A 15,159-nucleotide genomic window follows, 5' to 3' on the forward strand; every position below is an offset into this window, starting at 1 on the left:
CCGCTACTTTGAGAGGCAAGTGCTGTATTCACAAAGCACTTGCCTCTAAAGTTACGGCGGCGTAGTGTAAATCTCCCGGCGTAAGGGCGCGGAATTCAAATGATGAACAGGGGGGCGTGTTTTATGTAAAACAAGCTTGACCCCACGTAAGTGACGCTTTTTCGTACGGCGCATGCGCGTGCATGCTCGGTATCACGTCGGATTTTCAAATTAAATTACACCCGCTTAATGCCTAGACGACGTGAACGTAATTTACGCAAAGCCCTATTCGCGAACGTTTTACGCAAACGACGTACACGACGGAAAATTCTACGCTGGCCCGACGTCCATACTTAACATTGCGTACGCCTCATAGAGCAGGGGTAACGTTACGCCGAAAAAAGCATTACGTAAACAACGTAAAAAAAAGCGCCGGGCGGACGTACGTTTGTGGATTTGCGTATCTAGCTAATTTGCATACTCAATGCGGAAATCGACGGAAGCGCCACCTAGCGGCCAGCGTAAATATGCACCTAAGATCCGACGGCGTACTAAGACGTACACCAGTCGGATCGAGCCCACATTCAGTCGTATCTTGTTTTGTGGATACAAAACAAAGATACGACGGGGCATCTGATAAATTACGCGACGTATCAATAGATACGCCGGCGTAATTTCTTTGTGGATCTGGGCCTATAGCTTTACAGTGCCTTGAAAAAGTATTCATACCCCTTGAAATTTTTCTCATTTTGTCATGTTACAACTAAAAACATAAATGTATTTTATGTGATAGACCAACACAAAGTGGCACATAATTGTGAAGTGAAAGAAAAATGATAAATGGTTTTCAACATTTTTTACAAATCAATATGCGAAAAGTGTTGCATGCATTTGCATTCAGCCCCCTTTACTCTGACACGCCTAACTAAAATCTAGTGGAACCAATTGCCTTCAGAAGTCACCTAATTAGTAAATAGAGTCTACCTCTGTGCAATTTAATCTCAGTATAAATACAACTGTTCTGTGAAGTCCTTGGAGGTTTGTTAGAGAACCTTAGTGAATAAATAACATCATAAAAGGCCAAGGAACACACCAGACAGGTCCGGTATAAAGTTGTGGAGAAATATAAAGCAGGAGTGGGTTATAAAAATAATATCCCAAGCTTTAAACATTTCACAGAGCACTGTTCAATCCATCATCCGAAAATGGAAAGAGTATGGCACAACCGCCAACCTACCAAGACATGGCCGTCCACCTAAACTGACAGGCTGAGCAAAGAGAGCATTAACCAGAGAAGCAGCCAAGAGGCCCATGGTAACTCTGGAGGAGCTGCAGAGATCCACAGCTCAGGTGGGAGAATCTGTCCACAGGACAACTATTAGTCGTCACTCCACAAATCTGGCCTTTATGGAAGAGTGGCAAGAAGAAAGTCATTGTTGCTCATCATAGGGATGGGCCAACAGGAAAGCATGGGATACAGGAGACTATCACAAATTGTCTCACTTTTGCCTGTCAGAATGGTTCATCATTTCAGTAAGGCTTGGAGGCAATTGCAGCCTGCAGGTATGTTCAGGAAAGTTTAAATATCTTAATATGTGCACTTTATATCAGACTAACCATGGGTCTCAGCAAAGAAAATGGCTTGATTTCCCCGATTAACACAGTCAGTGTTAATGGGGGAATCCCTGCTTTGAAGCTATTGTGTTCGCCTGGCAGGGGGATCCATCTCTGCCAGGGGAACACGGTGATTATTGCTAGTGGCTACAGCCGCTGGCAATAATCGCATCCTAAAAATCTGACATGCTGGTTGTACCCAAGTTGATTGATGGATCGACTCGGATACAATCAGCCTGCCCATACAAGGTGCGAATCTCTGGTGGTCCGTGCTGAAGCAGCCGAGATTCAAGAAAGGTATTTGCAGGAAAGGACTGACAACGGCTGTGAAATGGCTGGCAAGTGACGTCACCCATAGAGTTACTATGGGGCTTCCGTTGTGGGCCGCCTCTTCTGCACATGCCTACACACTGAAGCCACCGCTGACAGCTGATGCTGGGACCAGACTGGATCGGCTGCAGAAGAGGCAAATATAAAAAAAAATTACTTTACAGGGTTAGATAAATTAGGTTTAGAATGTGGCAGAGAGCAGGTTTTGCCTGAACTTACACACCCCACTACCTGTTCTTCTCCACTTCTCCTACACCTACCTGGCTATGTGTCACCTTTCGTTGTCTCGAGCTCCAGCGTTGCTCCCCCCACTTTATGGTTTCACAGGCAAAAAATGAGGGCAGCAGAACCATAGGCTCCGCTGACATAAAATGCCTCTTTTTTTAGTTTTAAATTGCCTTTAATGTCTATTTAAAATAATACCTAAAAGGTCAGTTTGAAGTTACTTCCTGTAATAAAGGGGGGGGGGGCCACAAATGTCTCCTAGTTGTGCTCCTGTCACACTTGCCCCTGGCTGAAACCAAATGCAGCTGAGCAGACACACGTTGCTCAGGCATGGTCCATAACTAATTGAAGAGCAATTATGTGCAGCTGACAACGAAGTGAGCGCATATGGACAGAAAAGTGCATAAAAAAGGCTAAAGTAAATCAGCAATGAAAATAAATAAAACAAAAAAAAGAAGGTAAAATTTGGTATGGGGGTGGAGGTTGTGGGGGGATGTACAGGACAACTGTCAGTTTTTAAGGTGGACCCTCCATTCTCCTCTATGGAGCGGCAGGTGTAAACAGACATGTGTCCATTTACACCCGCCAACATCCAATCCAATAAAAATGGATGGGGATCTGTCCCCCTCCCATCTAGCAGATCAGATGGCAGCTGGGTGTAAATAAAAAGGTGGTCTGTTTACATCTGACCACCCATAGGGGAGAGCCGGCTGTGTGTGTGTGAGTTCTGCATAAGCGTGGATCAGGGGACAGATACCCCGCTAAGCAAGTGAACTCCTAGCGGAGCCTTCCTCATGTGGAAGGGGCCATAGGGCTTTAGCAAACAAGAGGTCAGCCACTCAGGAATTATTTGTATGAAAAACGAGAGACTGTTCGCAATTCGGCCTGAAACAAGGATTCGCAAGTGTGCACTCCTTACTATACATATACTGTAAGTGTATATGGATTTCTATATATACATGTAGAGCCCCCTTACTTTCAGTATGGGCACTCCGCTAAAGTTAGTGGGGAATGGGAGAGTTATTTTGCTCCCATTCACAATTTGCTAAATTCTGGGCTGCTGTCATCCCTGAACTGTCCTGTAGGTCAGTCTGCGCTCCAGGGGTGCCGATTCCACTCCTGGGCGACAGGTGGCGCTAGAGGGGTTCTGGCAGAGCCAGCAGCCAATTAGAGGAGTTTTCCCTCGCCGGGCATGCTGGGGGAGAGTATATCTGTGGCAGACGCCATTTTGGGTTCCAGGTGCGGCACCCACCTTCAGGGTGTGCACATCCAACGGACCCCGGCGATGGCCTACCAGGCCGGGGTCACACGCTATGCAGAGCTCCATGTTCCTGAAAGGGGCCTCAGTGACTTACTGGGTTCCCCGCTCTACTGAGGAGATCCCAGGCTGGATGCCGTCCGATGGGGGGTCGGCTTGAGGAGAACCCGGAGGCAGGTTGTCCAACAGGGCTTGAACGAACCATCGGGGATCTGGTGACCGGGACATTGACAGGTACACTTCAACTGTCACCCGGTGACCCTTACTTAATCTACTGGGAGGATTCGCTCAAATTGTTCAGCTCATTTAAGTACTAGGCCTGTGGCAGAGGCCCTAGAGCCAGGCCTGTGGCAGAGGTCTGTTCCTCCCAGCAATCTAAAGTGACACTTCGGCTGCCAGGCTTGTGGCAGAAGTCTGTCCGGGGGCACTTCACCCACTCTGGCTAGAGTGGCGACGACCTGTAACTACTACTACTGTGCTGTTGAGAGCAGGATTGCTCGGTTCTTATCCAGGCCTGATACTGAAAAGTTCTCTTTTGCTTCATCAACCTTCTTGCTATACCTCATGTTGATGTTGGCCATGTTGGGCCTGGAAATAAAGCATTTGAAAACCTTTATTCATTGACTGGACATTCGCTCACTACTCCGTTTACTACTCTGCTCATCAACTACACCCCTAGATAACACTGAGAGGTAACTTAATATGCCGATCCCAACAACAACCAGCGGCTTCTGAGGGGGTAGCGCTACATACACAAAATGTGCGATTGTAATAAGATTTTGCCAAACTATGGGTGAATTTTTTTTTTTTGTGTCAATGTCATAAAAGATGTGAAAAAACAAAAAAAAAAACAGCCTTCTGAGCCATCGCTGTATTCTTTCTGGGTCTGCCGGCCTCACAAGTTAATCATGAACACAAATTCGTTCTTCCCAATGTTTTCAAGATTTCTGAATGTTTTCTACATTTAAATGCATTTCATTTAAAAATCCCATACAGCAATTTTCTCTACACTTAATAAGGCAACGTATTTATCGAGGTACACTGAATTTAATCAGAACATGCAGGCCACCTTGCAGGCAGCAAGTATAATAGGCCTAGGTTGTCTCTATTAAAGACGCATGAAGCGTGACTCCAATAGAAGAGGCCACAGGGCTTTCATAGGAACAGATAAATGATGTATTTAAATAGCTTAGATATAATGACAGAGAGTGGAAAAGGACAGCATGCTACACGGCAATTATTTTAATTCTTGATTTTTTTCTAAACTGAAAAGTGCAATGTCTGGATCATTCTGAGGGCTGAGCAAGACAGCAATACTACGGCTCCTACATCTAATGCTGCGTACACACGATCAGGCTTTTGCCCGGCCAAATCACATCGGAATTCCATCGGAAAAAGATATAGGACATGTTCTATATCTAAAATTTCAGATGAAAAAACTCCAATGGGGCTACACACGAGCGGAAAATCCGATGGAAAAAGTCCATCGGAAATTCCGATCGTGTGTACGGGGCATAAGGCCTCAATGTCACCATTTATTCATTTGTAAATACATTTTCAATGATTTTTACCAGTGCCGATAGCTTAAGTGAAAACAAAACAGCAGTTGCGGTAGGCATCAGTACTTGTAGTAAAAAAAAATATGGCATCCCTAGATCCTATATTCTAAAAACAGATGGATGGGGATCCACTCGTCGTTCTGGCGGATTGGATCGGTTTACATCCGACCGCCCATAAGGAGGGGGCTGTATCTGTATCCAATCTGCAAAAGCGGAGCGGACACGGATCAGCCATCCACCTGCTCAGCGGGGATCAGCGGACAGATTCCCCAATGAGCAGGTGGACTGCAACAGAGCCCACCTAGTGTGGAAAAGGCCTAGGGATTTTCAGAAAATACCAACAAAAGAAATACAGAGCTAACAGAAAATACTGATGAAGCTTCCTAGTGACTAAAGTTTAATATAGTTAAAAAAAATTATTACATTTGAAAATACCATTTAATAGAAAAATACACTCGCATCAGATGAGCAGAGCAGGTAAAGTCACCTAGAACAGGGGTATGGAATATGTGCGGCATTATTAAAGCATGGATGGGTAACCAAATGTGTAATGCCGCATACACACCATCACTTTTTGTGATGAAAAAAAACGACATTTTCTGTGAAGTAAAAAACTACGTTTTTGAAACTTCAATTTTCAAAGACGAAGTTGCCTACACACCATCGTTTTTCTCACAATGCTCTAGCAAAGCGAGGTTACGTTCACCACGTTTTTCCATTGAAGCTCGCTTCATAACTAGCTTCTGGGCATGCGCGGGTGTAAAAACGTCTTTTTAAACGACATTTTTTACTACACACGGTCAATTTCTGTGAAGTAAAAAACGACGTTTTGAAAAACGACACATAAAATTAAAGCATGCTTTTAATTTTTTTTTGTCGTTTTTCAGAAGACATAAAACAACGTTTTCCCCCACACACGGTCATTTAAAGTGACGTTTTTAAAAACATCGGTTTTTTTCATCACATAATGTACGCGGCATTAGTCATGTCCTCAGGGCCCACTAACAGGCCAGGTTTGCAAGATATCTGAAATACATCACAGGTGATATAATTTGCTGCTCAGTGATTGCAGTATTCTAGTCTGCATCTCCCCAAGGTAATACAAAAAACCTGGCCTGTTAGTGGGCCCTGAGGACAGGGTTGATGACCACTGGTGTAAGTCATATGACAAGAGTCAGGCCTCGTACACACGACAGAGTTTCTCGGCAGAATTCGCCGAGAAACTCGGTCAAAACCCGGATTCTGCCGAGAATCTCTGTCGTGTGTACACTTTTGGCTCGATGGAGCCGCCGAGGAACTCGACGAGAAAATAGAGAACATGTTCTCTATTTTCTCGTTGTCCTCGTTCTTCTATGGGAGAAGCCGGCCCGCCGAGCTCCTCGGCGGCTTCATCCCAAAACTCGACGAGGAACTCGACGTGCCAAGCACGTCTAGTTCCTCTGTCGTGTGTACGGGGCCTCACACTCCTAATGCCTCAGTGAAAAATGCAAAATAGGTTGTATGGTGAGGAGGGCTTGAAGCCTGAGCGGGGAAGGAGCTAATTTTTAAATAGTGAATTTTCCTCAATCATCCTCCACCCAAATGTTAGCTTACGGTGAATTTCCACTTCACAGAAGTACTAAGCTTAAAGTCAATTAATTTTTTTTTTTTAATAGCAAGCAATGTAGCAAAACAGGTAATAATGCATTTTACCCTCACTGCTGTTAAGATTAAATATTAACCTTATGCTCAGCAGAAATGTTTATATATTATTTTATTTATATTACATAATACATAACCACAGGACATCAGCATCTACGTCAAAACCCAACACATTACTGTATGCAGCACCATCTGCAGGGTGACTGGATGTACTACCTGGCTGATAATTTTTTTTTTTTCCACAATAAACATATTAATATTTTATTTAATTCTGGAGATAAAATGTCCTATAAAAATGTTAAACTGTCATCCCTTCAGGGCTCTGTGCCATGGTTGAACTCCTGCAGTATATATATATATATATATATATATATATATATATATATATATATATATATATATATATATATATATATATATATAAAAAAAATCACACAGTGGCTTGTTAACTAAAATAAACTAGTCACACCAACTACAACACCAAATGGCCCTAACTACATCCATGGTATGGGCGCCATTTTGCGACTACCTGTAACCAGGCATGCTTGGTGTAAGTTGATGTAGCTCTACATGTTTTGCGCTACTTCACTTCCTCAGGAGCTTAAAGGGGTTATAAAGGTAAACGTTTTTTCACCTTAATGCATCCTATGCATTAAGGTGAAAAAACATCCGATGGTACCGCAAACCCCCCCCCCCCCCCGAGCCCCCGTTTTACTTACCTGACCGTTCGAAATTCCCGGGCGCGTCCATGTGATGTTCTTGGGTTCCCAGCCTGGCCGTTGATTGGCTAGGCTGAGAGGATTGATAGCAGCGCAGCCATTGGCTGGCGCTGCTGTTAATCACAGCGGATGACGCAGCGCGCTGGGGGGCGGGGCCGAGTGATACAGTCGGCGGCTATGGCGGCCGCTGTATCACGGGAACGCGCTCGCAAAAGCTTTCCACCATGCAAGCTCGCTCGCATGAAGGTAGAAAGCTTTTGCGAGGAGGAGCTGAGACAGCCGCCGAGGGACCCCAGAAGACAGGGTTAGGGGACACTCTGTGCAAAACCAGCTGCACAGTGGAGGTAAGTATAACATGTTTGTTATTTAAAAAACATTTTTTTTTTGCCTTTAGTGTTCCTTTAAGCAGGTACTCTATATACAGCTATATGTTGGGGCCTGGGCGACTATGTATACCTTCACTATCCAATAAAAAGAAACATATCAACGTAACACATTCAACTTCCAAAATATAAAACAAACTATTTCAAATGCAGTCCATGGCCCAGACACCTGAATATGTTTGCATCTGTGTCCACCTTCGCCATTACAGCCCTAGAACTGACAGCACAGCTTACACAATCTAAAACAGGGACAACAAGAGCTGTTTTTTTATTCTGTTTAAGGCTGCCTCAGAACTAAGGGAGCTCTTAGAAAAGAGGCAGCTTTTTTAATTTTTTTTTTTTAACCTGGTAATCTTGCACACAACAAAATTCCTGTCTCTGAGTGGCTATGCTCACTTCTCCACTTTACCTATGGAGGGAGCCATTCTTGTCACCTATGCTGGACTTGAAAAATGTATGCCTTTGCATAAACATTGTGGGGTGGTGTGATTAGTAGTAAAGAAAGATTGTTTTTGCTTCCTGTTCAGCTCACAGGATGTTACAAGAACACAAATAATAAATACAGTACTTATTATTAACAAGCTCCACAGTTTGTTTGTTTTTTACACTTTCTGAAAATGTTCTAAAGTGAAAAGTGAAAACGAATGCAGCCAATACATCCAAGGACTGGCATGTGGCAATATGTATTACATTTTTGGTGTTTGGTTTAGTTATCCTTAAAGCGGAGTTCCGGCCACAATTTCACGTTATAAATATAAATACCCCTGTAATACACAAGCTTAATGTATTCTAGTAAAGTTAGTCTGTAAACTAAGGTCCGTTTTGTTAGGTTGTTACAGCATTTAGACACTTTATAAAATAGAAATTGACTGGGGCCATCTTAAGTGTGGGCATCATGAAGCCAGACTGTATGACTTCCTGGATTTCAACCTTGCAGATCTCGCACATGCTCAGTGCTGCACAAGCAGTGTAATAGGTTTCAGATCAGGTTTCAGCACCTGTACTGTCCAAGTCACATGATTCTTCGAGACTGGGGAATGCACAGACTCCTGGAAAGTTACACCCACTACATTCCCAGGAGTCTGTGTGGTGTAGGTTAGGAAGCTTAAGCACCTAGGTGCAGGAAGAGGGAAGATTAACTATTCTGCCTAGCAACAACACTTTGAAGGCATCTAAAAAAAAAAAAAAAATTCTTAAAAGGACTAATGACATTTTTTTAAAACTACTGATGTAATGTTATATTTATGGGTGAAACTCCACTTTAAAGACCAAAGCCAGAGAATGTTTGGCACATACCGTATATACCTCATTGTTTGCTCATTCTTACCTTAAATTCTACAGCCATTACATGAAGAGAAGCAGCCATAGGGAACACAGTGCAGCCCTCAGCAAGGTTGTCTGACAGTGCAGTGCGGGAATACCAGAAGTACAGATTGTGCCATGGAAGGAGGCTGGTGGTAAAGAATGGCTCACCAATCAAAGCAGAGACCTAAATAATACAGTCCAATGGTCAGGTAACACTAATGATTAAAAACAGTGCATTTATACTTGATATTACACCAAAAAAAAAAAAATTACCTTTTTGTCGCCGAGATTAGCAGCAGTAATGCTTTCTGGTGCTTTTTGTAGGACTGGAATTGCCCCTTTAAGATGGTTGGTTAGTAAAAGCTAAAAAATAGAAAATAACTATGCTTAGGGGTAAGTTTTCAGGAAGCATTATATATTAAAGTATCTCTCCAGGCAAAACTGATCATCAGTATTGGGCAAATTTCCTATTAAACATGTCCACTCAAAATGTGACAATTTTTTTTAACTCTCAGATACCCTTTAGAATTTACCTTTCGATCCTGCCCTTTCCCTCATACTGACACAATTTCACCTCGTGGTTTAAACGAGGATCTCAATATCCATACTGGTATGGAATGAAACCTCGACGCCTCTCCCCCCCTTGGAGTTATTATATGTAGTTCACACCATTTCATTAGATATTGTGTAAATAATAATTTATTGAGATATATATATATATATATATATATATATATATATATATATATTTTTTTTTTTTTTTATTTAAATTTCATAATTATTTTTCTTTATATATTTACTGTCTTATTGTTGTTGTCAAAGTCCCCCCCCCCCCCCATTTTTTTCCTTTTTTTGTCTGTACCGTTTTCAAATGACTTGGTATTACTGCAAAAAATAAAAAGGAGTTGGCATATATTAGGGGAGGTCAGTTCCTCTCCGAATATAGGGATTTTTTGATGTGAGATGTGTTGCTCTTGGTATCAAAGGTAGGCGCACAAAACACAAGGTTTAAAGTAGTATCAAAAATAATTTAATCATGTAAATATAAAATATCATATTTCATACAGTCATTAACACAATGAGATATATATATGGTCAGAACCACAATTACATGAAAAATAAGGTATAGGGGAGATTAGTTATTTTAAGGAAGATTAATGCGAATTTTGCCAACTAGTTTCGCACTATATGTGCTTCATCAGGGCTTGCATAATGTTCCTGTTCCTTTAATGCATGTAGCGGTCATTTCCGTTAAAAAGAGCTCCGAAAACTGGGCAGAACAGCCTGCCTAGGAATCAGCAAAGAAGCACTGGATGCAATCAGGAGATTAGTTACTCCACTTATAATCAAATGGAAGCCAGATCCACTTGATTTTAGCAGGTGCGGACAATGAAATGTTTATGAGGATTTCCTCCCACAAAGAAGGAGAAGATACAGATGACAAAAAATTGTATCTATATTCTTCCTCTATAGTAGCAAGGTTAAACTTAGTGCTGCCAGATGGATCCACAGAGGTTCCCAATAGGTTCCCACAAAGTTCTTAAATGGTGATAGAAATTTTTTTTATATATAGTACAGTGATGTTTCCTGTTGTAATTAGGGGATATAATGCCTCCGTTGAATTACACTTCAGGGTAGTATTAGTAGAGTGGTTCAAAGACAATACCACATATTACCACTTAGATTCTTTGCTGAATAGTAACAGCATAAGGACGAGTGAAGTCCGTATGCTGGCGTCTCGCACAAAGTTGTATGGTCCTTCCTTCAGCCGTCCAAGCCAGCGTCGACGCTGGCTTGGACGGCTGAAGGAAGGACCATACAACTTTGTGCGAGACGCCAGCATACGGACTTCACTCGTCCTTATGCTGTTACTATTCAGCAAAGAATCTAAGTGGTAATATGTGGTATTGTCTTTGAACCACTCTACTAATACTACCCTGAAGTGTAATTCAACGGAGGCATTATATCCCCTAATTACAACAGGAAACATCACTGTACTATATATAAAAAAAATTTCTATCACCATTTAAGAACTTTGTGGGAACCTATTGGGAACCTCTGTGGATCCATCTGGCAGCACTAAGTTTAACCTTGCTACTATAGAGGAAGAATATAGATACAATTTTTTGTCATCTGTATCTTCTCCTTCTTTGTGGGAGGAAATCCTCATAAACATTTCATTGTCCGCACCTGCTAAAATCAAGTGGATCTGGCTTCCATTTGATTATAAGTGGAGTAACTAATCTCCTGATTGCATCCAGTGCTTCTTTGCTGATTCCTAGGCAGGCTGTTCTGCCCAGTTTTCGGAGCTCTTTTTAACGGAAATGACCGCTACATGCATTAAAGGAACAGGAACATTATGCAAGCCCTGATGAAGCACATATAGTGCGAAACTAGTTGGCAAAATTCGCATTAATCTTCCTTAAAATAACTAATCTCCCCTATACCTTATTTTTCATGTAATTGTGGTTCTGACCATATATATATCTCATTGTGTTAATGACTGTATGAAATATGATATTTTATATTTATATTTACATGATTAAATTATTTTTGATACTACTTTAAACCTTGTGTTTTGTGCGCCTACCTTTGATACCAAGAGCAACACATCTCACATCAAAAAATCCCTATATTCGGAGAGGAACTGACCTCCCCTAATATATGCCAACTCCTTTTTATTTTTTACAAATTTTGATGGGATTGTGAGTGACTGCTGCTCGAGAGGAAGTCATTCATTCACTTACATAATTTATTTCTTGGTATTACTGCTTCTTCTATATATTTTTGTAAAGCAATTTGCCAATTGAGTTTTTTATCATTTTAATCATTATGTGAATTTTATTCATCATGTGCTTTTCATTATCACCATCATTTCCAATTGTGTTTATTTGCATAATCACTCTCGAAACCCCCATATTGTTCTGCTAATATATGCATGAAGGGCAATTTTTATAGGACCGCTTGCCTGTTCCACCCTTAACATTTGTATTTAAGCTCCTGTTGACGTGACTTGACAAAGGGGTTAATCCCCGAAACATGTAGTCCACTTGTGATTGAGCTCTGGTGCTATTCTATTCCCCTCTTTTCCTCTCTCTGCCCTGTGATCGGTGACCAAATTGAGACTGTTTGGTGGTTGCAGCTGGTGGCTCGTGCATGGACCCGGCAGCGCTGCTCCTCTCCCTGCTTCTGCTGCCTTTTATTGCCTGGACTTTACAGCTCCAATCCATCCACTGAGTTTTGAGCGCGCCTCCCGGGGCTTTCTGTCTCCTGCTGTGAGCTTTGGGGCTTGGGCTTGGGCTAGCCCATTTGCATCTGGCTCTGTCTGGAATGTTTGGGAGCTGACCTTTACAACGGAGATAACCAACATCATCTCTTTCCATCAGCTCAAGGATTTACATCACGATCCATCCATTTCGGCTCTCCTCAGATCTTATGGAAGCCGTCAGTGAGTACAAGGCACATTGCCTTCCCCTGGGTTTATCGTTGGAATTTTGATCCACTAACTAGGATACATTGGGCCAGATTCACAAAAGAATTACGCCGGCGTATCTATTGATACGCCGCGTAATATTAAATTTCCCGCGTCATATCTTTGTTTTGCATCTCCAAAACAAGATACGACTGCATCTGGGATCGATCAGACAGGCGTACGTCTTAGTACGCCGTCGGATCGTAGATGCATTTTTTCCGCCGGCCGCTAGGTGGCGTTTCCGTCGAATTCCGCGTTGAGTATGCAAATTAGCTAGTTACGGCGATCCACGAACGTACGTCCGGCGCATTTTTTTACGTCGTTTGCATTCGGCTTTTTCCGGCGTATAGTTACCCCTGCTATTATGAGGCATACTCAATGTTAAGTATGGCCGTCGTTCCCGCATCGAATTTTTTATTTTTTACGTCGTTTGCGTAAGTCGTTCGCGAATATGGCTGTACGTCATTTACGTTCACATCAAATCCAATACGTCCTTGCGACGTAATTTGGAGAAATGCACACTGGGATATTTTACGGACGGCGCATGCACCGTTAAAAAAAAACATAAAAAATGCGGGGTCAGGTCAAATTTATATAAAACACGCTCCCAACATCCCCATTTGAATTATGCGGCCTGACACCGCAACACATACGCTACGCCGCCGTAAATAAGAGCGCAAGTTCTTTCTGAATACAGTACTTGCGCCCAAAGTTACAGCGGCGTAACGTATTAGGGATACGATACGCCAGCAGAAAGATCTGCTGATCTTTCTGAATCTGGCCCATTGCGTCTAGTACATGAATGGCCTTTCCTACACTACCTATGATACATTGTGTCTAGTACATGAATGGCCTTTCCTACACTACCTATGATACATTGTGTGTGGTACATGAATGGCCTTTCCTACACTACCTATGATACATTGTGTCTGGTACATGAATGTCCTTTCCTACACTACCTATGATACATTGTGTCTGGTACATGAATGTCCTTTCCTACACTACCTATGATACATTGTGTGCGGTACATGAATGGCCTTTCCTACACTACCTATGATACATTGTGTCTAGTACATGAATGGCCTTTCCTACACTACCTATGATACATTGTGTGTGGTACATGAATGGCCTTTCCTACACTACCTATGATACATTGTGTCTGGTACATGAATGGCCTTTCCTACACTACCTATGATACATTGTGTGCGGTACATGAATGGCCTTTCCTACACTACCTATGATACATTGTGTCTAGTACATGAATGGCCTTTCCTACACTACCTATGATACATTGTGTCTAGTACATGAATGGCCTTCGATACACTGCCTATGATACATTGCATCTGGTACATGAATCGTCTCATCTGGAATTAAAGAGTGTTACTTTTACATCCAATTTTACTTTTCATCATTATTTTACTGGAACTTTGCTCCTTTTGTTGATAATATTTGTTCCCCTCATCTGGTCTTTTTGAGTTTGAGAGCAGCGGCCGGAAAATAACAAAATTCATTATCATTGACTTATCAGTATTATTTTCTATTTATTTTTTATACATTTTCTTGGATATATTCATGCGCTTAGCCCTTTTGTTGTTTGACACAATTTCCTGTCCTGAGCCAACAATGCTATTCAGCCAAAATGCAAATGGCTGATCCCCCAATGTTGTCACCACCCGGAAGTTTAGCCACCTCGTTACATATGGAAATGTGTTGTGGACATCGGTCCCTTCCTTCCCTTGCGCATGTGCCATTACTGTCTATGAAGCTCTGGCACGGACATTTTTAGCTCCTCACAAAAAGTTATAAATTAATTTGCATTTTAATGAGTGAAATATGTATTTGATCTCCTATCAAATCAGCAAGATTTCTGGCTCCCAGGTGTCTTATATACAGGTAACGAGCTGAGATTAGGAGCACTCTCTTAAAGGGAGTGCTCCTAATCTCAGTTTGTTACCAGTATAAAAGACACCTGTCCACAGAAGAAATCAGATTCCAATCTCTCCACCATGGCCAAGACCAAAGAGCTGTCCAAGGATGTCAGGGACGAGATTATAGACCAACACAAGGCTGGAATGGGCTACAAGACCATCGCCAAGCAGCTTGGTGAGAGGGTGACAACAGTTGGTTATTATTTGCAAATGGAAGAAACACAAAACAACTGTCAATCTCCCCCGGTCTGTGGCTCCATGCAAAATCTCACCTTGTGGAGTTGGTGAGGAATCAGCCCAGAACTACACGGGAGAGACTTGTCCATGATCTCAAGGCAGCTGGAACCATAATCACCAAGAAAAGAATTGGGAACACACTACGCCTTGAACGACTGAAATCCTGCTGCACTTACAAGGTCCCCCTTGTTCAAGAAAGCGCATGTACAGCCCATCTGAAGTTTGCTAACGAACATCTGAATGATTCAGAGAAGAACTGGGTGAAAGTGTTGTGGTCAGATGAGACCAAAATCAAGCTCTTTGGCCTCAACTCAACTCGCCGTGTTTGGAGGAGGAATGCTGCCTATGACCCCCAAAAACAACTCCACTATGAAATATGGAGGTGGAAACATTATGCTTTGGGGGTGTTTTTCTGCTAAGGGGTCAGGACAACTTCCAAGGGACGATGGACGGGGCCATGTTCCGTCAAATCTTGGGTGAGGACCTCCTTCCCTCAGCAAGGGCATTGA

The 15,159-nt window shown here is 42.4% G+C and overlaps 1 protein-coding gene across 1 annotated transcript in view; it reads right to left on the reverse strand.

The window, feature by feature from the left end:
• PRMT7 (protein arginine methyltransferase 7) overlaps positions 1-15,159 on the reverse strand; it is a 69,366-nt gene that overhangs the window by 12,481 nt on the left and 41,726 nt on the right. Inside the window, exons 13-14 of the mRNA XM_040329111.1 lie at positions 9,287-9,376; positions 9,036-9,197 (exon numbers count right to left, since the gene is read on the reverse strand). Coding sequence (XP_040185045.1) covers positions 9,036-9,197; positions 9,287-9,376 — 252 coding nt within the window. The remainder of the gene's footprint in view (positions 1-9,035; positions 9,198-9,286; positions 9,377-15,159) is intronic.

This window comes from Rana temporaria, chromosome 11, assembly GCF_905171775.1.
Source record: "Rana temporaria chromosome 11, aRanTem1.1, whole genome shotgun sequence".
NCBI classification, from domain to species: domain Eukaryota; kingdom Metazoa; phylum Chordata; class Amphibia; order Anura; family Ranidae; genus Rana; species Rana temporaria.